Source organism: Myodes glareolus, chromosome 10 (genome assembly GCF_982192425.1).
Source record: "Myodes glareolus chromosome 10, mMyoGla1.1, whole genome shotgun sequence".
Taxonomy (NCBI): Eukaryota; Metazoa; Chordata; class Mammalia; order Rodentia; family Cricetidae; genus Myodes; species Myodes glareolus.
Genome location: NC_142035.1, coordinates 21,280,108 through 21,304,419, shown reverse-complemented (window position 1 = coordinate 21,304,419; position 24,312 = coordinate 21,280,108). Strand labels below are relative to the sequence as shown.

General features: G+C 50.7%; 1 protein-coding gene across 1 annotated transcript in view; it reads left to right on the top strand.

Moving 5' to 3' along the window:
• Positions 1-23,588, top strand: part of Ctnnbl1 (catenin beta like 1) — a 167,977-nt gene extending 144,389 nt beyond the window's left edge. Inside the window, exons 12-16 of the mRNA XM_085697114.2 lie at positions 1,335-1,432; positions 3,627-3,707; positions 16,788-16,925; positions 17,047-17,119; positions 23,406-23,588. Coding sequence (XP_085553240.1) covers positions 1,335-1,432; positions 3,627-3,707; positions 16,788-16,925; positions 17,047-17,119; positions 23,406-23,494 — 479 coding nt within the window. The 3' untranslated portion in view covers positions 23,495-23,588. The remainder of the gene's footprint in view (positions 1-1,334; positions 1,433-3,626; positions 3,708-16,787; positions 16,926-17,046; positions 17,120-23,405) is intronic.
• The last annotated feature ends 724 nt before the right edge of the window (positions 23,589-24,312 follow it).

Sequence of the window (24,312 nt, the reverse complement as noted above, 5' to 3'; positions counted from 1 at the left end):
GAATTGATCCCAGGCCCTTAACCACTGACAGATCCCTCCAACCCCCTCTTTTTAGTGTGTGTATGTGCATGTCTCCATGAGTGTATGCCAAGTCAGATCCCTCCAACCCCCTCTTTTTAGTGTGTGTATGTGCATGTCTCCATGAGTGTATGCCAAGTATGTGCGGGTACTGGAGGTACGGGTGATTGTTAGCCATCCAATGTAGCAGGGAACCAAACCTTGGTCTTCTGAAAGAACAGTGAGCACTCTTAACCTCTGAGCCATCTCCCCAGCACCAACAATTTATTTCAGAATAAACTTTGTCATTTCCTTATAAGTAGGTATCTGTAACCTATTCAAGGTCATTGCTAAAGGATCTTTAAATCTGTGGTGTGTGTGTGTGTGTGCATGTATGCGTGCATGTGTGTGTGCAACTGCACACATGTAGAGCTGGAAGACAGCCTTGGGTGTGAGTCCTCACTTTCTACTTTGTTTGAGACAGGGCCTCGTGTTTGCTGCTGTATATGCCAGGGAGCCCTCCTCGTTGCTCCTGGGGCTTCTCCTGTCTCGCTGTGGAAGCACCAGGGTTGCAGCCATGTTCTACCAGGCCTGGCTTCTGTGTGGGTTCTGGGGATATGAACTCAGGTCCCTGTGCTTACACAGCCATCCTTCACCCACAGAGCCGTCTCTCGGGAGTCTTTTAATGCTTAAAGAGAAAGCTGTCTTCAGAAGTGAAGCCTGCACCATAGCCTGCAGTTGTCTCCTGTGCAAGGCTGGGGTGGCACTGTCTGAGGGAAGCCGCTGGGCTGCAGGACTAAAGAGACTGACACAGTGGGAAGTGCTCACCTTCCAGCCCCCCTCAACATCAAGTGGGGGGTCAGCTCAGCAGAGTTTGGACACTATCACACTTTGTATTTCATTCCAGGGCAGTTGCCAAGGAAAGTTGCAAGGCAATTTGAGAAGTGACAGAACATTTCTCATTCATCCTTCACTCATGTCCTGGCTGGTGTTCGTATTCTGTTCACAGGGCCTTTCTCTAAGTGGGGGATTAGTTTGAGATTCTGTTGTGGACAATACAAGTCAATTAATTCCAGGCAAGATAGAAATTCTCACCTCCCTTTGGTCTCCTTGCTCACTCTGCCCTTGAGGATGTCATCCCTTCTGACTGTATATCTGTGCAGCATGCCCAGATAAATTTAGTTTTCTGATGACACCATTGAGGTTCTTGTCTTATTAATCAATAGTCTCAGTCATTGACGCCTCCTTTCTCCTCCTCTGACAGAGCAGACTGGCCTGAAAAGGTAATAATTACTGCTGTGATCTCAGCGTGTTCTCTTCTTTCCTTCCCACCCCAGAGCATGTCTGTTCGATCCTGGCTTCCCTCCTACGCAACCTGAGAGGGCAGCAGCGGACCCGGCTTCTGAATAAATTTACTGAGAATGACAGCGAGAAGGTGGGTAACTGTGACCATGAAGATAGGGGCAGGGTCAGAGTGCTGGGGAGACAGCTCCTCACCTGACGGGTGCTGGTGCCAGTGCTTCTCCCCTGAAGTATCTCCTCCAGCATCTGAGTCTGTTGCTTTGTGTCTTGAAGGTTCCTGAGTTTCCAGTCTTGTGTTCAGCTGTGCTTTCCCCTCGAATGCCAGTGCCTCCTGGGGTGGGGATTTTCAGACCTTGTGAGAGGAGAGTATAAGAGGGTTTAGGTTAGGGTGTAGTGGGGTGCACAGCGTAGCCAGGTGACTGAGAACATGCTTTGGAGCCAGAGGTCTGTAGGTAAAGCTGTTTTGCTACTTTCTAGGTATGTGGGCTACAGACATGGCTCAGGCACTTGACATGTAATCACAGAGACCAGAGTTTAGTAACCCAGAACCCATGTAAAAGCTGGACAGGTGTGGCAGCCACCCTGATACCAGCATGCGGAAGGCAAAGCCCAGGGATCCCTGGGGCAAGCTGGCTGGCAGTTAACTAAACTAGCTGGGGTCCTTGAGCGTTGGCTCAGCAAGAGACTTTGCTCCAGTAAGCAAAGTGGAGCACAAGCAAGGAGGACACCTGCCTCAACCTCAGACCTCCGCATGCACACGCATGTGCAAGAAAGAAAAGGTGTGTGCCACTCTGGAAGACTCAGTGGTGGGTGGGGGTGAGTGGATTCGATGAGCTCTCACTAGGTGGTGAGGGAAGAAAGGTCTCGAAGGAAATGCTGAGCAGCTCCGGTGGCTGCAGAAGCTGGTGACGATCACTATGCTGTGTGAGATCGGACAGCATTTCGTGTCGTCATCACGCATCCCAAACCAGAAGAACTGAACAGTAAGAGCAGCTACCGTTTGTTGAATGGCTGCTGGGGCATGGGGAACAAGGCGCCACCTCCACTGTGCTGTGCAGAGCTGCACTTTATCCTAGTGCTCGTGTCACCGCGTTTTCAGTAGGAAACTGAAGCGTAGAGGCATCACAGGAATGCCCACGATCATGCCACTAATACCCAGAGCTGGGCTTGAACCCAGGTTGCTGAGTACAGGAGCCTGTGCCTCTGTCCACACTGTGTATAATAGGCAGTTCCAGAGGAGAAGGCGGCTCAGAGTCCCCGCTTTAACACATGATAATTACATTCCTGCTTGTACTGAAGGTAGAGCTGGGATACAGCCTTCAGAGGGTCCTGCTCTGCCCCTTTGAGCTGTTTGTGCTGCCCAGTAGCAATGCACCGCAGCACAGAGCGTCTCAGCAGTCACGCTGTGACATCATTTGACGCTCTGTGCTCCAGTTTCCACACCTTTGTAGTAGGAATGACATCACGTCCCTGTTACCTGATATACGTTTTCATGGTAAAGGAAATCATGGACATGTGAGGGAAATGCATTAAGTCACAAAGTCGCAATCAGCTGCCAAGCGTTGGGGCTTGGATGCGATTTGCCTGGACTGTTTGCGTCTACATTGGAGCAACATGATATCAGCTCCAGTGCAAAAAAAGACTGCTTGCCAGCAGCTATGGTGGCACCAGCCTGGCGGGTAGGTCAGAAGTCTGGCCAGCATCAAGGCGGCACTCTTTCTGTCCTTTGAAGGCCTTAGGGAAAGTGAACCTTTCCAAACCCATTTGGTGTCCGCAGGCCATGTTCCAGGACGGCTTTGCTGAGCTGAGAACTGACTCAGGTTATTTCTGAACAGAAGCCAGAGGTTTTTTTTTCAGGTTGCTGAAGGAGTTTTTCTGGCTCTCTCTTCTGACTCAAAAGCAACTGAAAAGATTTTACTCTGACTTTTTTTTTTTTTAAGATCAGCTCTGGGGCAGAATCTGAACATGAAAGGTTTCAGTTGGAAAAACGAAATCTAAGTTCTAAGTGAATATCAAGTATGTAGCTTCAAGTGCCTTTGCTTTGCAAGAAGGGACTCGAATGTTTATTTATTTATTTGTTTGTTACTAACACTTGAATTCCTTGGAGTCGTAGAGAGGCTAGCACTCTTCCTTTGAGCAGTGGGCGTGTGTTCCAGCTGGTGCTTGCTGGGTGCTATTCGCACCAGCACCCTGTTCTGCTCTGGGTGTGTCCTTGATGTCCATCCCCCATATCAGAGGTAGAAGGGCGGGTCTCCCTTTGCAGGCAATGACAGTGAAGTGGGGGGTGTGCTCTTCCCTTCTCACTCCTGCCTGTGGTTCTCTTTCAGGTTGACAGGCTAATGGAGCTGCATTTTAAATATCTGGGTGCAATGCAGGTGGCCGACAAGAAGATTGAAGGAGAGAAACATGTATGTATCCCTGCCCACTTCTTGCAAATTCCTGACACACTCCATTTGGTACCTTGTGTGCCTTCTCTCTCTGCACAAGACAGGTAGACCAAAGGTGCCTCTACAGCCATGGGCCACCTAACATGTCTTAAGGGCAGAGCAAAAGGCCACTGTGGTGTACATGTGTATTAGTTGCTGTTATTGTTGTTTTGATCAAATACCAGACAAGTTAAGGGAAGAGGAGTTGGTTTGGGCTCACAGTTTGTGGCTGCACAGTCTATCAGTCTGTAGGCATGGCAACAGAAACATGAGGCAACCAGTTACAAAGCAGGAAGAGGCGAATACTGGTGCTTAGCTCACTTTCTTTTCTTTATTCAGTCCGTGGGATGACACTGGGTAGGCCTTCCTTCTGAAAACACCCTCATAGTCATACCTGGTGTGCATTTCCCCAGAGGCTCTAAACCTAGTTAACAGCCACAGTGTAACGCCCTTCTGCAAGTGGGGAGCTTTTAGGAGGAAGGGTGCAGGACTGACCCAGGTCACCCTAGGAGTTTGGGACAAGATTCTAGGCAAGCACAGCTCTCAAAAGTACCCAAGTACAGTGCCAGGATTTGGTACCATAGTGACCAAGCTGTTGGCTGCCATTGTCTTGAAGAAGTGGTGTTTGCGGGATGATTCTAAGAAAGGAATCCCAGGAGAGGAGAGCAGGAGGAAGCTGAGAAGTCAGTAGATCCAGCTTTGCATTCGCAGACAACCCAGGGAATAAAGGCTTTATCTCTGTGGCCAGGCCAAACCCTAGACTGCCATGGCTGGCTATCTTCTGCTCCTACAGCTTGCTGAGGGCCATGGGCCTGGGTGGGTTTCCTGTTCTTCCGTCAGGTGGCCCCATGCTTCTCCCCTGCCTCCATACCATTCCACCTGCAGCCCTGTGGCTTACTCAGCTCGCATCTTAATCAAGGCAGGTTGTCACATTCGCCGATTGTCCAGTCTGTCTTCTGACCTGCAGACACCCCCAGGGTGCAGCAGCAGTACGGTGTGAGCGCTTCCCTGCTCTCTGCTGGCTGCAGGAGCCCTGAGTTTCCTTGTGATCTTGATTATCTGGTTCTCTCAGTTCTCACCTTGGAGGGGCATTTGAGGCTTTGGAGCCTCTCCAGCAGGAGTATGTCAGCACCCACCCCGGTGGTTGGCAAAGCTGATGATCGCTCTGCACAGCTAGGCTGGAACTGGGGAATCCAGATGTGGGACCCTGAGACCTGTTTCTTTACCATTTCCTGCCCAACGCTCCCACTCTGCCATAAAACACACCCCACCTAGGCAGGCCAGTAGACTATAACTATTTCTCACTCTGAGTTCCCTGTGATCTCTAAGCCTGGTAAGTGCTCAGGTGTTTGCTGATTGATTGAATTGATTAATAGGCACTTTCTTCTTTCACACAGAGATCCAGCTGCAAGATAAAGGCAGGGACTCTAAGTGCTGAGCTGGGCTTAGATACTTAGGCCCGCTCCTTCGTCTCATCTGGTACTTGAGGAACACTGAGTGACTGGCAGGGTGTCATAGTAAGGAAGCCTTTCCTTGTGGGAGTGACTAGACACACATGAAGGTTCTCTAGCTCTGTGTGGGAATAGCCATGACACCGCCCCTGAGAAAGAGAACCCGCTGAAGCAGGTTTTAAGTGGCGGAAGAAAGCCTACAAGGCAGACTTGCCTCTTTGAAATTGCTGCCAGTCATGACTTTCACTGCTCCTCGTGTGGCTCCTAGGTCCCTCTACCTTAATGCTTCACTCAATTCAGTGGGCCATCCTTTGGTAACTGCTGTTTTGACAATGGGATGGATTAAAAACCTAAGGAGAAGACCTGGGGATGCGGCTCAGTCGGTGGAGTGCTTGCATGCACAAAACCCTGGGGCCAATCCCCAGCACCGTGTAAACTGGGTATGGTGATATTTTCATTTAATCTCAGCACTTGCATGGTGAATGCAGAAGGACAAGAAGTTCAGGGTCATCCTCAACTACATAATGAGTTTGAGGCTAGCCTGGGCTACATGAGACCCCGTCTCAAACAAACGAACAAGAACAAAAACTACCTAAGAGGAAGGAGTTGTCCTCTGGGGAGGGGAGAAGAGAGGAGAGGCCAGCCCTGGTAGAAAGTGACACATACCTATGGGGAGTCAGGCCTTGGTTTCACACCAGCTCTGCTACTTCTGGCTTTGAGCTCCTGAGCAACTAACTTATCCTCTCCACATAAATGAGAGTAGCTGTTTCTTTCAGTGACTGAAAACCGAGTGTAAGCGTTTGCAAAGTCTCTACTCACTGAGTAGAAGCTGCTGCCATGTGGCCCTCCTCCACTGGATTTCTGTGTCACTTCAGCAAGCCAGCAGTCCTTTGCCTGAGCACCCTTCCCGCCTGCTGTCCCAGAGGGGCCACCTCAGCAGACTGGTTGTGCTTTGTGTGAGGTGGAGCATAGACACACCGGGAAGACCAGTAGGCAGTTGGGCATTGGGACAGCTTGCATGCCGCTGTTAGGGTCCTTGGCGTGCTTCCCGAGATTATCCATTATGTGCATTGAAGAGGGTGTGAAATTGATTAGCACTGATGGAGAGTGACGGCTGCAGCCGCTCCCCCAGCCTCCCGCAGGCTGCTGTGTGCCATAGTCTCGGGCCCTGCCATTCATTGACAAACATCTGTCTCCTTGGTGCCAAGGCCGTTTTGCTGGGCACTGGCAAACATTCCAAGGCCATTAGTGCTCAGCAGCCTCGTGCTGCTCCAAAAGCCAAGGCAGGCGGGGCATATTCATGAGTGGTGCTCACTGCCAGCACTTGGGCTCTGTCCTGGCAGATGAAGCCGCCTCGTGGGTGTCGTGTCACAGAGCCACACACCTTCTTTTCACCCCTTCCTCCTGCTGTCCTCTCTCTCGGGTCATAAACAGTTGGTCTCCCTACTCCCATTACAGATGTCCTACCACCGTGGGGACTCTACACACACTGCTGATGTGAACACTGTTTCTAAGGCATTTGGATGACCCTCAGATTAGTAAGGGATGAATGTCTCTCATTCTTCACCAGCCTGCAAAGCTCCCCACTCTAGGTGACAGAATCAGATGTTAGCTTTTCAGTGTCTCTCAGCCACCCTTCGCTGTAAACCTTTTTTCTGAGTGCAATGCACTTGTGTGTGGTTTGCACTTGACCGAGATTCAATGGAGAGAATCCAGTCATTGGTAAATGTTGATTAGACTCCTGTTCTGGGCCAGGCACTGGACCAGGCACTGGCCAAGGGCAGGAGGCCCAAGTGCCAATTAAAGACCCAGGAGTGGTATGCTGCTGGGGAGGGCTAGAGGTCCAGGGGTGGCTAGAGTCACCTTCACCACTCTGTAATTCTTCCACGTGCACACCAAGTAGGGGTGGGGTGTTTTCAGTCTGCTACCAGATCCCGGGAAAGGAGGACAAGAGCCAGGGAGTTGGGCTCAGTGCCAGGCCTTTCCCTGGCTCCCTGGCTCCCTGGCTCTCTGGCTCTCTGGCTTTGGACACATGACTACATTGCCCATGCCTGTTTTTTCCCTTAGTGGCCTTTTATTTTTAAGGTGTTTCAATTTTTTTTTTCTTGGAAATTGGGTAGGTAGCAGTATACTAAAAGTAACGTCAAGTAGAAAAGCCATAGCCATGCCCAGCACCTAGAAGGAGGCAGGGAACCTTTTGTTTCCTTTTCTCCAGGAGAAACCCTATTAACTTGCAGTTTGGTCTGACACTAATCCCTTTCTCTGTCTCCCCACCTGCAGTCCTGTCCTCCTGAGTGGGTCTTATAGCTGGTGCCACATGCAAGGTCAGAGCTCATTAGGTATGAGCCCTTCTCAAAGGGCATAGTCCCTGGCACAGAGCCCCACCCCCATAGCTGGTAGGTAGCGTGCTTGTTTACTTCCTCTGGGCCTGTGATCTGTTCTGAAGATTTGCACGCTGATGCTGAGCCTGATAAAAGGACCACTGCCCTTGGGTATTTAGGAGGATGGGTGGTGCTCCATACCTAACTTGTTCCATAGCTTTCATTTTTGCCCCTAATGTTTAATTTAAAAAAAAAAAATCCAGCCAGGCGTGGTGGCACACACCTTTAGTCCCAGCACTTTTGGAGGCAGAGGCAGGCAAATCTCTGAATTCGAGGTCAGCCTGGTCTATAGTGGTTTTACACAAACAAGGTTTTTACACAGAGAAACCCTGTCTCAAACAAACAAATAAATATAAAATCAAATAAATTTTTAAAAATTCACCCACCATTGAAAATACACACATGTAGATTCGACTGTAATTGCAGCAGTACTGTAGGGTTTTGTTGGTGGTAGTATTTGTATTGTTTGGTGGTAGCATTTGTGTTGTTTGGTTGGTGGCAGCATTTGTGTTATTTGGTTGGTGGTAGTGTTTGTGTTGTTTGGTTGATGGCAGCATTTGTGTTGTTTGGTTGGTGGTAGCATTTGTGTTGTTTGTTGCTTACAATGCTAAAAATGGAAGCCAGGACCTTGTACCTGCTGTGCAAATGCTCTCCTGTGGAGCAATATCCCCAGTCCTACAGATGTATGCAACTAAGGAAGTCCATGTGTGCTTAGAAGCATGACTGGACTCTTCCAGCACCAGGTCATTTTATGCATTTTCAGTTCATATTTTATAACTACAGCGGTGTGTAACTAGAGGAGAGTGTCATCCATACCTTGGGCTGGTGCCCAATATGTTCAGGCTGTAGTCAGTGTCCTTGAGATCCAGAGTGAAGTTGGACATACCCCAGGGGCTCCTGGTTAACAAGATCTGAACTTTTAAAGGCCATGTAATGCTTCCAACTCTCCTAGCAAGCAGCAGCCCTCATGATCAGTAAATATCCAGGGTGCTTGTCTCAGCAGATTTCACTGGGCTCCCCAAACAGGCTGAAGCCCAGAAAAGACCAAGATCCCTGTGGGTTCAATGTGCAGAAGCTGCCGTCAGAGCAAGACGTAATTAGATAGGTGCTGGCGGGGATTTCTGAAAGAGGGAGGAGAGCCTTAGAGAGAGGCTTTTCTTTCTTAGTTCCTGGGAAAATTATACTCAGCAGGTTTATTCAATAAAGTGTTCTCACCACATACTTTGCACCGTAATGACTTACAAATTGCATGCTAATTTTGCCACAGTTAAATCATTCCAGGCTTTATCCTGCAAAGAAAAAGATGGACTCTGTAATGAAACAGTATCCACAGGATTTGATATCTTAAGCAGACCAACTGTTTCTTCAGCGTCCAGAACTCACTTGAAGACATGGATGAACAGCGTGGGGTGGGGTGAATGTGTGGGGTGTGTGACCCTGAGCTCCAAGTGATGATGCAGACAGTGAGAGCCCGACTGCCCCTGTTCTGCTAACTGTGCTGGAAGCTTCTTTAAACAGGAGAGCACATCCTGCTGAGCATCCTCTCAGCTCGTCTTTAAACCAGTGTCACACAGACGCTCTCAGCCAGTAAACTTGCCAGTGGGAGCCAGTGGGAGAGGGGAGAGCATCATAGTAGCTTTCCTCTCTCCTACCCCCTCTATTGATGCCCACAATTTCAGGCCCGGGCCCCTTTGATGTCTCCTGCTTCTCTGCCACTCAGTGCCAATCAGTCACCAGAAGAGAAGTCTGTGGATCTGAGTTTTGGATCCATACCTCTCCCACTTTCCTTACAGTGTGGCTGTGAGCACTGTTTTGCTTTTCTGACCCTGGATCCTTACTCAGTGAAGCTAATACCTCACCTCCCTGCTGCCTCCCAGGCCTGTTGTAGGGTTTGCTAGGATCAAGGTTATACCAGGACCTCCCACACCTGCAGGCTCACAGCCAGCCTTACCTGGGTGTCACCCATAGGCTCTTCTGACTCTTGAAGTCAAACCTAGACCCTAGGTTCCCTAAACTGGGAACACTCTACGGCCAATGTAATACATTAGACCTAGAAGCCATCTACTTATTCTTGCCACACATTCTTCAGGCAGGCTCTCCCTGCAGTAGCATCCTCCATCTCCCTTCTCACTGCCAAGGGCTTCATTGCAGGTGACCGTCATCGCTTCCTTTTGCTTTCACACATTACCCACCTAACTTACCTCCCTAGTCTGGGAGTGTGCCCTGTGGTTCTCTCTCATCCTTTCCCAGAAAATGTCTGAGTGGATGGATGTTCACTTAGACCATTCCTCCAAACACACACACGTGAACCAGCGTTGCAATACCATCTACTTGTAGGTGAATCTAAACCACACCCTGCCACATTCCCTCATCCATCACTACATGAAGAAGCCACTTGTACCTCCCTGAACTTGTGCTTCCTCAAGTCTGCAAGAGCCAGGCAGACTTTGATGGTGTGCATCAAAATCCCAGCATGCGGGAGACTGAGGCAGAAGAATCTCAACTCTAAGACTAAAACAAACATCTGCTAGACATTTGCCCATGTGTTTTGTCTGCCTAGAATGCTTCTCTGCTCTGCGTCTTCCGCACCCTCCTCTGCTGCAGCTGACGAGTCCTTCAGCAGCCTTCAGTGCATGGGTGTGCACACAGTCATTAGATGTGTGTGCAGTGCCTGTCACATACCAGGTAGCTGCAGCAATATTCTCTCACAGTTCTTAGAGAAAAACTCATCCCTGGGAATGCCTGGAGCTTCTCCTTGGTGCCTAAGCACACCTGCGCAACAGCCTCAGGGTGGAAATTAGTGACCTGCCTTCCACCTAGGGATCACAGTGCCTCCCTTGAACTCACCACTGAGGTACACTCATTGGTGAGAGCATGCATGTGAGAGCACTGATCTCTTAGGTGCTATGGGACCTAAGCAAAAATAGTCCTTGGTTTAAGAGAGGAGGCTGTTTGTCAGAACTGTTGCCACAAGTGGTTCTGACCTACATGCTGGTCAGTCTTTCTCTAAACCAATGGAGTCTTCACTAGTTGGATTTGCTCATACTTTCTCCCCGGTAGAATCATTGATTTCTGATAGCACCTGCTGTGGTGAATACCCTGCTTCTCAATACTGGTTGGCTTGTTCTCCATTGTCAGGGAGCAGTGGGATGCTTGAAGTTTTGTTTATTAGTTTGTTTTTAGGAAAAAGAAGACACCATGGTACTGGGGAGCCTGATATAACCCAGATTAAGCACCAGCTCTGCCACACACAGAGTGGAAAGTGCCCTGTGTTGTAGGATGAGCAAGGCTGCTTGTGGGAACCTGGCTGTGCAAGTGTGCTGTGTGTTGTCGGCCTCTTCCTTATGAGCAGGGCTCAGGCCTGAGAGTCTTGGATTCTTCTGGAGCTGCCATCCATTGGCTGTGCATGTGTGTACACGCGCAAACACACACACACACACACACACACATACACACTTCTAGACTATTTCCCAGGCTCAGCGTTCCCCAGCTGAGAAGACACAGCTTCTAGGCTACTTCTCCAGCTGTGTGCCCTATTTTAGAAGCTTTTGGTGGAAGGGCTTGTTTGGGAGCATTTGCACCTCTCTCTGTTTACCACTTACATTTCCAAGCTTGCCTTGGGCTTGGAGAAGAAGCTGGCATCACTAGGTGATGCGGTGCCCTTGCCTGTGCCTAAAGAACAGGCACTTCCAGTTGGGGCTGCATGTTGGGGCTCAGAGGGCGCTGTATTGGCTTCACAGCACCCTTTTGATGACCTGTCCTCTTCCGTCAGCCAGGGACAGCTCACTGCCTGTCAGGGGCAACTTAGAAATGACATCCTCAGAGCACTTCGAGGGCTTGTGACCAGAGAGAAGCACGTGGGAGGCTGATGGTTCAGTTGTGCTTCCAAAGACAGATTAACATTTAAAGTGGAGCTGCAGCTGAAAGGGAGAACACACCAGCCTGCAGTAATAGCACCTTGACGCTCCACATTCCACCTCCGTGGTGTCTTTGGCGATGAATCTGTTTATTTTAGCAACCCTCCGACAGGCGTATGCTGCTGGGAACTGCAATCTGTTCCACTTATAATACACCATTCACTCAATTACCATCTAAAATTTTATCCCAGCCCTCTCGCACGGAATGAACAAAACAAAACCTAGCAGAGTGTCTTCTCACTGTCTCAGATTGCATATGGAATTTTCTAGTCTAGCTGTATTTTCCCCACACACCCCTCACACCCACCATGCTTTCACAGGGTCCCGTGACTGCCAGGCAAGCATGAAAGTCTGCTGTGTGGCCAAAGACGGTCCTCAGTTTCTGGTCCCCTGCCTGCACCTCCCAAGTGTTGGGATTACAAGTGTATGCCAGCCCAGTGGGGTTGCTGAGGATCAAACCCAGGGTTCATGAGCATGAGGTGGGAGGCACACACTCTCCAGCTGGAGTGCATCCCTGCCCCCCTGCCCTCCTCTCATAAAGTAAGTTTCTTTACTGGGAGAAAGACAGGCCAAGAAGCCCTGTGTTTAATGCTCCTGATGTACGTTAGTTCCCACATAACTTAAACACAGTGCCCTGATGCTGGGGCAGGTCCCTGCTAAGACTTTCTGCTCTTTGAGTTATGAAAGGAAACACAGGTTCGGAGGCAGTTTGTGCGCCTCTCTGCCGGGCTCCACCACTCGCTCAGTCACGCTCTGTGTCCTGGGGAGACCAGAGGTTCCAGTGGGATGTGGATATAGTCTTCTTACCTCTTGGGGTTCAGAGGAGGAAACGTGACTCATCCAGTGCCTGGCACTCAGGAAACTGTGCCACTTAGGTGAAAGTGAAAAGACCAGGAAAGCCTGCTACACTGTCTCCCAATGGAGGGCCGCGATAGTCACATGACATGTCTCGGATTTTCCATTTGGAATTTGAAGGCAACACCTGCTACTTGTACCCAACGGCTTGTACAGCAAGGAAGGCTTTGCTTAGGGAGCACTGCTGCAGCTGACAGCAGTCCCTTTCGCTCCCTGTGCGGCATGACATAAACTCCTGCTGCTTTTGCGTCCCCTAAGCAGGGAAGACGTGTGTGTTCTGTGTCCCCAAACCCACAGCCCAGTATTATAATGGGCTACATAAGGTACCATCCTGATAGATCAGTCTCACTGCACACCACTTTCTAGGCACTCCCGAAGCTGCCAGGGTGGCCTCATGACCTTCAGAAGCCAGCCTCAGTTTCAGCTCTGCGCAGTCAGTGTGGCAATGGGCATGCCTTTCTTGGGGATGAGCTATTATCTTCTCTGAGATCTGCATTTGAAAATTCCACTTTCCAGTCTGAAAAGCTGTATGTTTGAAATTGAACATTGATGGACTGTTGTTGGGGATGCTCCAAGGAAAGGGGAAGAGGAGCAGACAGAGCTTGGTGTTGCTTTCGTGGGTCTGTGCTTTCTAGAAAGCAACATGGAGAAGCCCGCAGCACAGTGTCCTGTTCAGTTGGAAGGTCAGGCTATAGGGGCAGTTGTAGCAGGAAGCGCTGTTGGGACACTGGGCCACTGAGAAGAACACAAGCAGATGGCCCGGCCTCCTTCCGGAGCCCTGTACTCTTTATCATCTTTGTTTGTTATTCTGAAGTCAGCGCCTGTGTGGAGAGCACAGTTGCAGGTCTGCGTCCCAATACTGCCAGCCTGGCCTTGGGAGGTGGCCCTGCTTGAGCCAGTGTGTCTCCTACCCTGGGAAGTAAGGAGTGACTGTGCCTGACACCAGAGGCCACCTGCAGGGGCTCAGCGGCTCCCTTCAGTGGGTGGGTGGTCATTGTTCATACTGCCTTCTGTGTTCCTACCACATAGTAATCTATCAGAACTAAGTGAGCTGCAAATGGTTGGGAGCTCATCAGCAGGAGCCAGTCCCCTGGTCCTTCCCACCGTCATATCCTTATATGACATGCCACCACTGCGCTCTCCAGGCCAGCAGGCGGACTCCTCTTCACCATCATTTCTGTCTGTCTGTTTTGTAGTGTTCTGTTTGTTTTTGAGAAAAAAAATTTATTATGTAGACCATAGAGAGCCATATTTTTGTTGTGTATCTAGAATGTCCTATGAGATTCAATCAGATCCCAGCTCAGAGGCCCTGCCTGGCTCTGCTCCCTAGGCCTTGTCTAGCTTCTGGGTTCCCACAGGATTCATGCAGGGCTCGTGTCCTGTATCATGCTGTCTTCAGAGATGCTTTGCTCCTGTGTGTTAAGCTCCTTACACTGTAAATGCCTCAGAAATGTATAGTATTGTTGGGCGATGGTGGCACACACCTTGAATCCCAGCACTAGGGAGGTAGAGGCAGATGGATCTCTGAGTTCGAGGCCAACCTGGTTTACAGAGTGAGTTCCAGTACAGCCAGGGCTACACAAAGAATCTCTGTCTCAGAAAACCAAAGGGGAAAAAAGAAAGAAGTGTGTACTGTCGTTCTCCTTCTGTGATCCCAGCTCAGCACACAGTGCCTGGCGCAGTTAAGTGTGGGGTGGATGAATGCAGAGATTCCGGTCCCTCCAGAAGCCTCCTTCCCTCCCTTTAACTTTTCCCTCTTAACTTTTGATTCTCCTTTCTTTTTTTCCCTGCCTTAGGGTAATAGTCTTGCTACTAGACACCTAGTAAGGCCAGGTTCTGAATTCTACTGTTATCATTTCCACACAGAGGTGAATCAGAACAGGGTCCCATCCTCAGAGAGGCTGTATTCTGTTAACGGGCAATTATGTAATAATGAGCAGTTTCACCTCCGTGTGCCTTGGTTTCTGATTTGTACAGTGGGATTAATAATCCCTTTCTTCTCCCCTTTAATGTCACTCATAAGGACATGTGTGTGTAATAAGACTTTAAACTGTATGGCCGTGTAGAAATGAATGATATGGGCACTAAATGCTTTTGTGAGTGGAAACAGGGAGTTGATTTCCTTCCTGTGCTCCCCAACCCCAGAGCAGGAAGTTAGGATCCAAGTGAGAAGAGAATGAGGCTCTTTCTATACTGTGACTTTGTGGTGTTCTGACTACCAGGTGAACATTAACAATTGCCAGATTGCCAAGGAATTGGCTACTAAATGAGGCCTAGGATTAGCGGTGGTGACGCCTAGACAGAGTGGGTCTCCAGCCTGCAGCCCTCTGTGCCTTGTAGACAGGCCTTTAGGGGCGAGATGAAAAGTAGCCTTGTGTTGCTGCAGGCTGGCCCCCCGGGTAAATAAAGAAGTGCATTATCTGCAACTAAGTGGTCTCTGAAGAGCTCCTGCTGGAGATTGACGGCCCTCTGCTGAGCCTTTCCATTCCACAGTCCCCTGGGCTCTGTCAGTGACAAGAGCCTGTGTTGTCAGAAAGAACCATAGCCATAAAAATAGCCATGGAATTAGGAAATGGGTCATTGTCGTCACAGATATGGCCCCCGCACTTGCTGTCTTAGACCGGTCCACAAGTCAAGCTCACTCCATGTGTCCTGTGTTCTCCGCTCTCAGGCTCACAGCAGCAAAGCCCTTTACTGTAGTCCTCGTGGACACCACCCCCTTCCAGAGTCATAGTCCACCTGGCATCCACTGCCTACACGGATGATGACACAGTCTGTGGCAGAGGTGTACAGGGAGGGGTCTTGTCGTCTCGGGAGCTCAGGTGCCAACCTTAAACAATCAGGAAGGCTTTTTGAGAAAGGTTACTTTAAAACAGTGTAGGCTTGAGAGACACTTAGGTCCATGTTGGGAAACGTGAGACAAGCTGGGGGTGAGAATTCTCCCAGCGGTCCGTGCTGCTTTTCCTCAGATGGTGAGTAGGGTGATATTCTAGACGTGCTGCAGTGTTGGTCACGTGAGTGATGGGTAAAAGCTCCTGATAGCAACGGAATGGTTTGTGCCTGGTGTCTCTGGAAGCCTCTTTGTTGGGGATTCGTTTTTTAAAATAAGAACTAGCTGCAGAGGGAGAGAGGTACAGTCAGGCAGGTCTGGGAGAGAGCCTGTTGTCAGTTAGGAGGTGTAGAGGGTGATGGACTTGTAAGAAACTCTGGGAAACAATGGGAGCATGTGGACTGAGGCAGGGTGGGGAGAAAGGGACTAGGTTCTTGTGATTCAGAATGGAGGAAGCTTTGTCTTACAGAGCAGTTACATCTGAAGACCCAGCAAGAAAAGGAAAGTGTGGATCCACTGAGGCAGTTCCTTTCTTGAGATCAAGGATGCAGGCAGCGAAGCTGCAGGGAAGGGCAGGGAGGAGTAGGGTGGAGGTAAACCAGAGGATTTTACAGAGAAATGATGGTTGTGTGAGAAGAGAACCACCGTTCCTTTCATGTTACATGGTCACTGTGTCCCATACCCTTGTGCAAGTATGGTGTGTCCTTTGTGTGTGTGAGTATATGGTGCAAATGCATGTGTGTATACATGTACAAGGGTCAGAGGTCAACACATCTGCTATAATCACTACTTTTTTTTCTGAGACAGAGTCTCTTTTTGAAACTGGAGCTCACTGATCAGACTGGCTGATTAGTGGGCTCCAGGGATCCTGTGCCTGCACCTCCATACCCCAGCCCTGGTCCTGAGTCTGCACCTCCACACCCCAGACCTGGTCCTGAGTCTGCACCTCCACACCCCAGCCCTGGTCCTGAGTCTGCACCTCCACACCCCAGCCCTGGTCCTGTGCCTGCACCTCCACACCCCAGCCCTGGTCCTGAGTCTGCACCTCCACACCCCAGCCCTGGTCCTGAGTCTGCACCTCCACACCCCAGCACTGTGGGTTATAAGCGCACATGCATTTGCTAGCTTTTTCCTTGGGTACTAGAGACCTGAGCTCAGGTTTTCATGCTTGTGTAGCAAGCACACCTTTAATCCTGGGACTTGGGAGGCAGAGGCAGATGGAATGCTGTGAGTTCAAGGCCAGCCTGGTCCACATAGCAAGATCCAGGATACAGAGAGACCCTATCTCAAACAAACAAAAATAATAATCATGAACTAGATTTTAAAAAAGAAAAAAGCTGATACTAGCTTAGGCTATGCCCCTTCAGCTTTTCTGGGATAGAATATGCAGGTGGATGAGATCATTTTTGCCTCAAGTCATCAGAAAGGAAAGTGATCTTTGAACTTGCCTGTTGTGGCCTCCATAGTCCACGTGGAATGAGGAATACCAGAAGGATGCTTCAGGACAGAAGGAGAAGGGCGGGTGGAGACAAGGGCTTTTCCTTCTGTGTGGTGTGACCAGACTGGAGGCTCATCCTTTGCCTGACCAAGCACCATCCGGCTTTGACCCCGTGCTTGCTTGTTTTCAGGACATGGTGCGGCGTGGGGAGATCATAGACAATGACATGGAGGGCGAGTTCTACCTGCGGCGCCTGGATGCCGGGCTCTTCATTCTCCAGCACATCTGCTACATCATGGCCGAGATCTGCAATGCCAACGTGCCCCAGGTAGGGGGCTCATCACTCTCTGTAGTCCCTTTGCCTATGGGTCCTCTGCTTCGGGTGGGGTGAGGATGGCACTGTACCCTGGTGATTTCTTCCCCATCCCATTCTTTGCCTTCCTTATTAGATTCGCCAGCGGGTTCACCAGATCCTGAATATGCGTGGCAGCTCCATCAAGATTGTCAGGCACATCATCAAGGGTGAGTTGGGTGCTGCTGGGTCACATCTCTGGGGGCTATTTGAGCTTGCCAGACCCTATCAATGTCCCTGGAAAAGCCGTGCCCCAGATATTCTGGACTGAAAGTGGCAAGCTCTTCTCCACTGCACCGTGATAGGTCATCTGTGACGAGCACAGACGATTAACCTGTTGCTGTCTCTGTCTGCTTCCAGCTCCACACCGTAAACACAGATAAGAAGCACTAGGGCTCGGGACCATCTACTTTTAAACACCTAGGGTGGGGAGGTGGCTCAGCAACAAAGGGCTTGCCACACATAACGTGAGGTCTTGGGTTCAGATCCCCACCACCCATGCACAAGGCCTGGCACACACTGGGAGGTGCTGGCAGAAGGATCCCTGGAGCTGGCTGGCCAGCCGGTCTAGCTGAATCAGTCAGTTCAGGTTCACCGAGAGGGCACCCAGCTTCAATCTCTGTCCTCTGCATGCACTCACACACAAACCTGCATGCACACAGACATGACCACCCACACTAAAGCCAAAGCAAAGCAGAAAACTTAACTGCATAGTAGGACAAAAAACAAGGACGTGACAAGAAGCAGCTGGAGCTATGCAGCCTGTGGCTCTGAGACGGCATCCTAGCAAGGCTTGCCTCTCCCCATGCAGCATCATCCCTTTCCTTTGCTCACACTGAAGGACGTGGGAAGATCGAGCGAGGGGCTGCTGGCTTTTTAGTGAGCACTCAGGGTGAACATACCTCCTTCCCCCATTTTCTGTAACATCTCCCAAGTGCCTGTGGGTCTAGGTCTGGACCTGACCAGGCTAGAGTAGCTCTGGAGAAGCCTGTGGTCACCCACCTCAGTCACAGGCAGGGCTGTCTATACTGAGCGCAGGCTGCAGCAGCACCATGGGCCACCTATGCACTACCCGAGCATGGTGGGCTTAGGTGGTCAGTACAGTAACTCCACAGTCGGGTCCTGGTGGGTTGGTAAAGCACAGGCAGCCACTTTGCTCTCTGGACCTTGATCTGCCCACTGCTAGGGTAGGGAATTGGGCTACATCGACTTGGAGGCTTTGCCTTTCAGTTGCTCTTAGCCCCCCTGCAGGTCCACATAGAGAAGGGGAGAGGCTGTGGGACCAGTTCCAGGTCTGCCTTCTGACTCAGACTCTATGCACCATGGGGTTGAAGGAGGTGACTGTGGTGGTTGATGGGAGCTTTTTGAGTCTCAATAAGCTCAATAAATGATGGTCACAAAACATTAGTTAACTACGTTCGTCATCGCCACCAATGAGGCTCAGCTGAAGGCCTGTGGGAAGCCTCACAAGAGAAGTGGCATGAAGCTGGTGTGTGGGGCTGGGACAGTGTGAAGGAAAGCACGGGACTGGAAGCCATATGCTTGGCACAGCCGTGCCACACTGTGGGCATGGTACCTATTGTATCCATTCTGCTGATGAACAGTTGCAAGGCCTGGCATCTGCTCTTTTCTCCAAAGAGGAGGGGTTAGAAGTAGACCCTGGTGTTCCCTTCAGCATCAGAGCCCCGTGAATTGGACTAGTGTCAGCCAGCCTCCGAGGGGGGCTGTGATGACTGCACCTCCAGCCTTTAAATGGCATTTACTGCCAACGCCCACGTGTGCAATTAGAGCTTTTGATTACCCTCAGCTCCGCTGTCTTGCTTTCAGGCTTCTCTCTGCACCTCCATCCCTCTAGTCAAAACAGTGAGCTTCCCAGAAGGAAAAAGTGTTGGTGGGGGCTTGAAACGTAGTAGGTGGATGTTTTCCTTTCTGGACTGTTATAGATACCTCAGGTCATTCAAAATATCCTGTTCGAGCCCGCCTCTACTTCCGTCTGTCCTGGCTCACCCTAGGTGCTGACAGTGTATTCGCTGAGGGTCTGGGCAGGGGAGAAACCTGCACAGCTGCTCCCTGCTGTGACTTCCTTCTCCCCCCCCCACCTCTGACCACACCCCACACCCTCCTTTCATGTCCACCTCTCTCAGCCTGTGCCACAGCCCGTACTGCAGGGAGTCCCGCCCATTCTGCCTCCAGACTGTCTTGACTCTGTCCCCTCCTCTCCGTCTGTATTTCCTTCCAAGCCCTTTATCAAGTCAGTCATTGTTTTTATTTATGTGTTTGTTTACTCATTTGCTCTGTCTCGTGTGTTAAAATGGAAGCTCCATGATGTAAGGCACTGTCCTGCCTGTTCACCGTGTCTCCTCCCTCCTGAGCCGCGGGGCTCATAACAGTGTTCTCAGCACTGCTTATTGAAGCCTCCTCTGTTAGGGGTTAGTGCAGCAGACATCCAAGGACATCCCAGGAGAGGAACGGGCCAGAGAGTGGTCAGGCTCCGGCGGCCTAGATTCCAGCAGGTGGGGCAGTGGTTTTTGGCAGGTTATTAATTCTTTGGATACATAGTGAGTTTGGGGTACACGTAGTAACTGTGTCATCTTGTTTGCCAACAGTCAGTAGACATCTCACTAGAGCTCACAAGATGGTTTGGGCATTTGAAGCCATTAGTGTTCAGGAGACAGTTACAGGCCGAGAACTGGACACCAGTATTTGATTGAGGAAGCCTGCAGCATGGTGCTGACCATTGCAATAAAAGGGTCTCAGTCCCATCCTGCAGGCCTGCTCTGCCTCTCACAGGCCGGGGAAGCCTATCCCTGTTCCCTGTGCCGCATATATGAACCCCAGACAGGGTACAGCAGGACCTGCAGGGCTAGTCACTTGGCAGTGTGAGGTCAGTGCTGAAACCAGAGGAACACTTTAGTGACTTGGGCTGACTGTGTGCAGGCCACCCCATGAAGCCTGCCCTGCTCTCCCTTCCATCCCTGCCTCTCCCCTGCCTCACCATCAAAATGAGTGAAGAAACAAAGCCTCATAAAGGAGACCAGCTCATCACTCTGTCTGCTTTGATTTTAATTTTGTTTTTCAGTTTGGGTTGCTTCCTTTTTTTTTAACGTACTAATTAGATGAGAGCTTTTTTCTTTGATTTTATGGCCTACATATTTCCTAAGTTTTGCTGGCAGGATGACAGCTGATGTATCCCTTGAGGTCTCAGGAAACCGCTGATGAGGCAAGCCCAGCAGGGGACTTTTCCCAGGGTTTTCAGTCCCCTTTTTCATGGTTTTCCTCCCTCCTTTTCTGTTGGGGGTGCCAAGAGCAGGGGAATAATTGATGGCTCATTAAAGCCCTGCTTTCTGCAGACTGCTTACTCGGCGCTCCCGGGTCCAGCCATCCCCAAACAGGCAGACAGGCCTGAAGACCACAGGTCCTTGAAGGAGCTGAGAAGGGCAATCCCCACTGTGCTCCTTCCTGCCTCCATCTTTGATACCTGGCACGGAGCAAAGCCTGTTCATTACAGAGTAAGCTGTGTACCAAAGTGGATCTCCAGGCTGCTCTGTGACAGGCCAGAAACTCCAAAGGAAGAGTCCCACATTGACCCCCTCCCCGCTCTTAGCCACACTTCTTGGATTCGGTTGTTTTGGTTTTAGGAGTTTGTTTTGCTTTATTCTTGTTTTAATTTTTGAGACAGGGTCTCCTCTGTAGCCCAGGAAGATCTTGAACTTGTGATCCTCCTGCCTCCTGAGCAGCTGTGCTTACAGACCCGCGACACTAGGCCAGGCTTAACACAGGCTTTTGCCATGTGTTACCTCTTGTCGTCCAGAAGCCCTGGAGTGCAGGGTGATCCCCTGAGCACATAAGGACACCAAGACTGCTGGGGTTCAGTGTTGTCACCCATGTTCCACATCACTCGTGCCCATTAGGAGGCTGGGTATCTAGGTGAGAGGGCATGTTCATGGCATGGAGTCCTTGCATCCTCGGCCTGGAGCTGGCAGCAACATAGACTGAAGGACCAGCCATGACCAGTAGAGCCTCCATACAGTGATGAGTGGTTATCTTACCCACCAGCTAAGCTAGCCTCTCTCAGAAGGTTTACTTAATAAGTTCCCCTGGCCCAGCAAAATGTTCTGCTGAAGCATGCCACCAGCGCCAGTGTTGTCAAGCAAGCGCGGTGGACCCGAGGAACCTGCCTTGGTCTCAGGGATGATGCAGGCCTGCCTACTCCTCCATCATCCTCATCCTGAATCTCTGACTGAGCTGTGTGCACTGGCCCAGGCCCTTGCCTGGAAAACAGCCTTTGCTCTGCCCTCCCTACCCCCTCCGTCTCCCTCTCCACGTAAACAGAACAGCTTGTATTCCATGTCTGTGTGGTAAACCTGCTGTCTAAAGTTTGCTTTAATATTTATGCGTTCAGCCCTGCTGCCTGGGTTTGAACTCCATCAAAGCCTGTATTCTAAGAGCATTTCAAATGCTGTGGAAGTAGGGAAGGGAGTTGATGCTGTCTCCCTCTCTCTAGTCCACCCCTCCTCCCCTTCCCTTCCCCTGGTCCTTGGTCACTCTCTTTCTACCTCAGAGTGCTCTCTTCAGCCAGCATCTCTCCTCTTCACACACATAGAAGAGAACTCTCCCAAGACCTCTGGGAGGAATCTGTTCAATATTTATCAGCCACTGCAGCAGCTGAAATAACCAACAGTAGCCAGCACCAAGATCTGCTCCAACCAAGACTCCAGAAACAAAGATGGAGGCTGGGGCCCAGCTGTACTATGGGTGCAAACTGCCAGCTGTAGGAGACAGCCTGTGCTGGGTCTTTGTACCTGCTTTCAGGTACCCGTGAGACTCTGTCTAGTCCCTGCCCCTTGGCTTGTATGTATTTCTGAGAGCTGCTCTATGACCTGAGAGAGGAGTGGGGCCCAGCCGGTCCACCCCACGCCAGTCCTGGCCACTAGGGCCTTGGCCACAGCAGTGCCTCCAGGGCTGCCCCTGTGGAGCAGCTTCAGGAAGCTCTTGGAGCAGTTTTCCCCAGAGGTTAGGAGCAGGCAGGGCAGGGTGTTGCTTGGGTCAGCAAATGCCACTTTGGGGACCAGACTCACCCCTACTTCTTTTCACCGCTCACATTGATTCTGGATGAATTCCAGCTCCCCTCGCAGCCCATACTTAGGCAAGCTGCCTCCGTTCCTTCGAATCCTCGGTTGCTGCTTCTGAACAGGACTGGCCCTTCAGTCTGCCTGTGGTTGTGGTTGTGGTCGCTGGGGTTAAATTAACCACATTTATAGAACCTGCCACCCAGTAAGTGTGACCATTCCAAGATTAGGGCTTATGAGCCGGCCTTGCCTCGCCCTGTCATAGCCTGATTCAGAGACCTGCTAAGGTGGCTATGTGACAGGGCATTCATAGCCTTGACAGAGAGGGGCTCGACGTAGACTTGCTTTCTCTGTTCTGTGCATCTGGGCTGAGCTCTCCCCAAGGAAGTGACTTGGAGTGTCCATTGAGAATTGAAACAGTAGAATGGTCACACTGGGACAGCAGAGTGTAGGGCCTGGTTACGACCCCAGAGTTCTTTGCTGACCAACAGACGACCAAGCAGGATCTGCCGCTTGCTGCCTGGAGCAGGCCTCCACTGGTCTCTTAGGTCTTCAGCAAGCCTCCCTTCCCCTCCAGCTTCTGTAACCATCATGTATACCCCATTTGGGAAGCAGGCATTGCAAAAGCAAATTCCCATCTTTCTTCTTTTCTTCTTTGTGTTCTAGGGATGGAATGTAGGGCCTTGCCTGAGCTAGCTAAGCATTTTAGCGTGTGTGTGTGTGCGCGCGCACACACACACACACTTTCTATTTAAACCATCTGAGTGAGATCCTGCATTTCTAGGATGTTCTCACCTGATGTCATACTGCTGATCGTGTCCCCACACTGCAAAGCACAGAGCAGAACTTACATACCAGGCACCTCTCCTGCCTGTTTGTGCTACTATAACAAAATGCTTGAGACAGGATTCTTTATTATAAAGAAAGAAATTTATTCCCTTGAAGTTCTGGAGACTAGGAAGTTCAAAACTAAAACTTGCCCTTGGCATCTGAGAGAGAGGCCAAAAATGTTGTCTGTCCCCTTGTGGCAGAGCAAAGGGACCTTACATGTTCCCCAGGGCCCTTGTATAAGAGTCACATCCCATTTATACGGAGGCTGGAGGCCGCAGCATGAACTGCTGGGAGGGACCCAGATGCTCGAGCACAGCAGTACCTGGTAGGTTTGTACCACATGACTTTCATGAAGGCTGAGGATAGATGTGCTCGGAGAAGACATGAGCCTGGAAAGGTAAGACAGAGAGCCTCAAGGATTCACGGCAACAGCTGCCACAAAGGGCTGCCCCCAGCGGCTCCTTGTTGCTCACTGAGATTTGGGAGCAGTATGGAAAGACATAGCTCGGGGCGGCATCCATGGTCCAGCCTCACTCCTCCTATCCTTCTTCCCTAGAATACGCAGAGAACATTGGGGATGGCCGGAGCCCTGAGTTCCGAGAGACCGAGCAGAAGCGCATCCTGGGCTTGTTGGAGAACTTCTAGAAGGCTGGACAGAGTGTGCTTCGGACCCCTGGATCCCTCCTGGAAACCAGTTTACACTTGTGGTGACTTGAACAGATTAAAGCTAGTTTTGGTATCCTTGGGCTGACGTTTAGTGTGAAAGCCTCGCCTTAACTCTCTCCTCCTCCTCCTCCACAGCAGACACAGGCTTACCTAAGGAAGGCCAGAGCTGGCCTCACCCTGACTCCCCTCTCATGGGGAGTGGGAGGATGTAGATGGTAGGCCAGCCAGATCTGACTTGACACTGAGAGGCTGGTGGTGACAGGAGGGACCTGCTGTCGTGGCATGTGTAGGAGATGTTGGTGCACTAAACCCTAAGTAGCGATCTCCGCCCGGCACTGCAGGTTCTCGGGGCTGCAGGCGGCAGAGGATTGTCCTCCATAGCAGTTTCACCGCAGCTCGGGCCACGGGGCTTCAGGCCCACTGTGAGAGGGCCTGCACTAACCTGAAACACTAATGTACAGCCATTGTCTTACTTTGTTAGACTTCATTTTAAGTGTTCAATGGTAAAAGTGCCCTCCCCACAGCCCCATGCTCAGTACTAAGCATAGCCTGAGACGTATACTGGGTGAGGGTGCTGAGTGTCCCCACAGATAAGAAGGCCATATAGTCTCAGATGGCCAGGTGGTGGTGGTGCACACCTTTAATCCCAGCACTCAGGAAGCAGAGGCATGATGATCTCTGATGTGAGGCCAGCCTGGTCAACAGAGCAAGTTCTGTTCACCAGAGAAACCCTATCTTGAGAAACCAAAAACAAACAAAAATCTGAGAATGGCCTGCTGCTGGTTTCTTATGCTCCT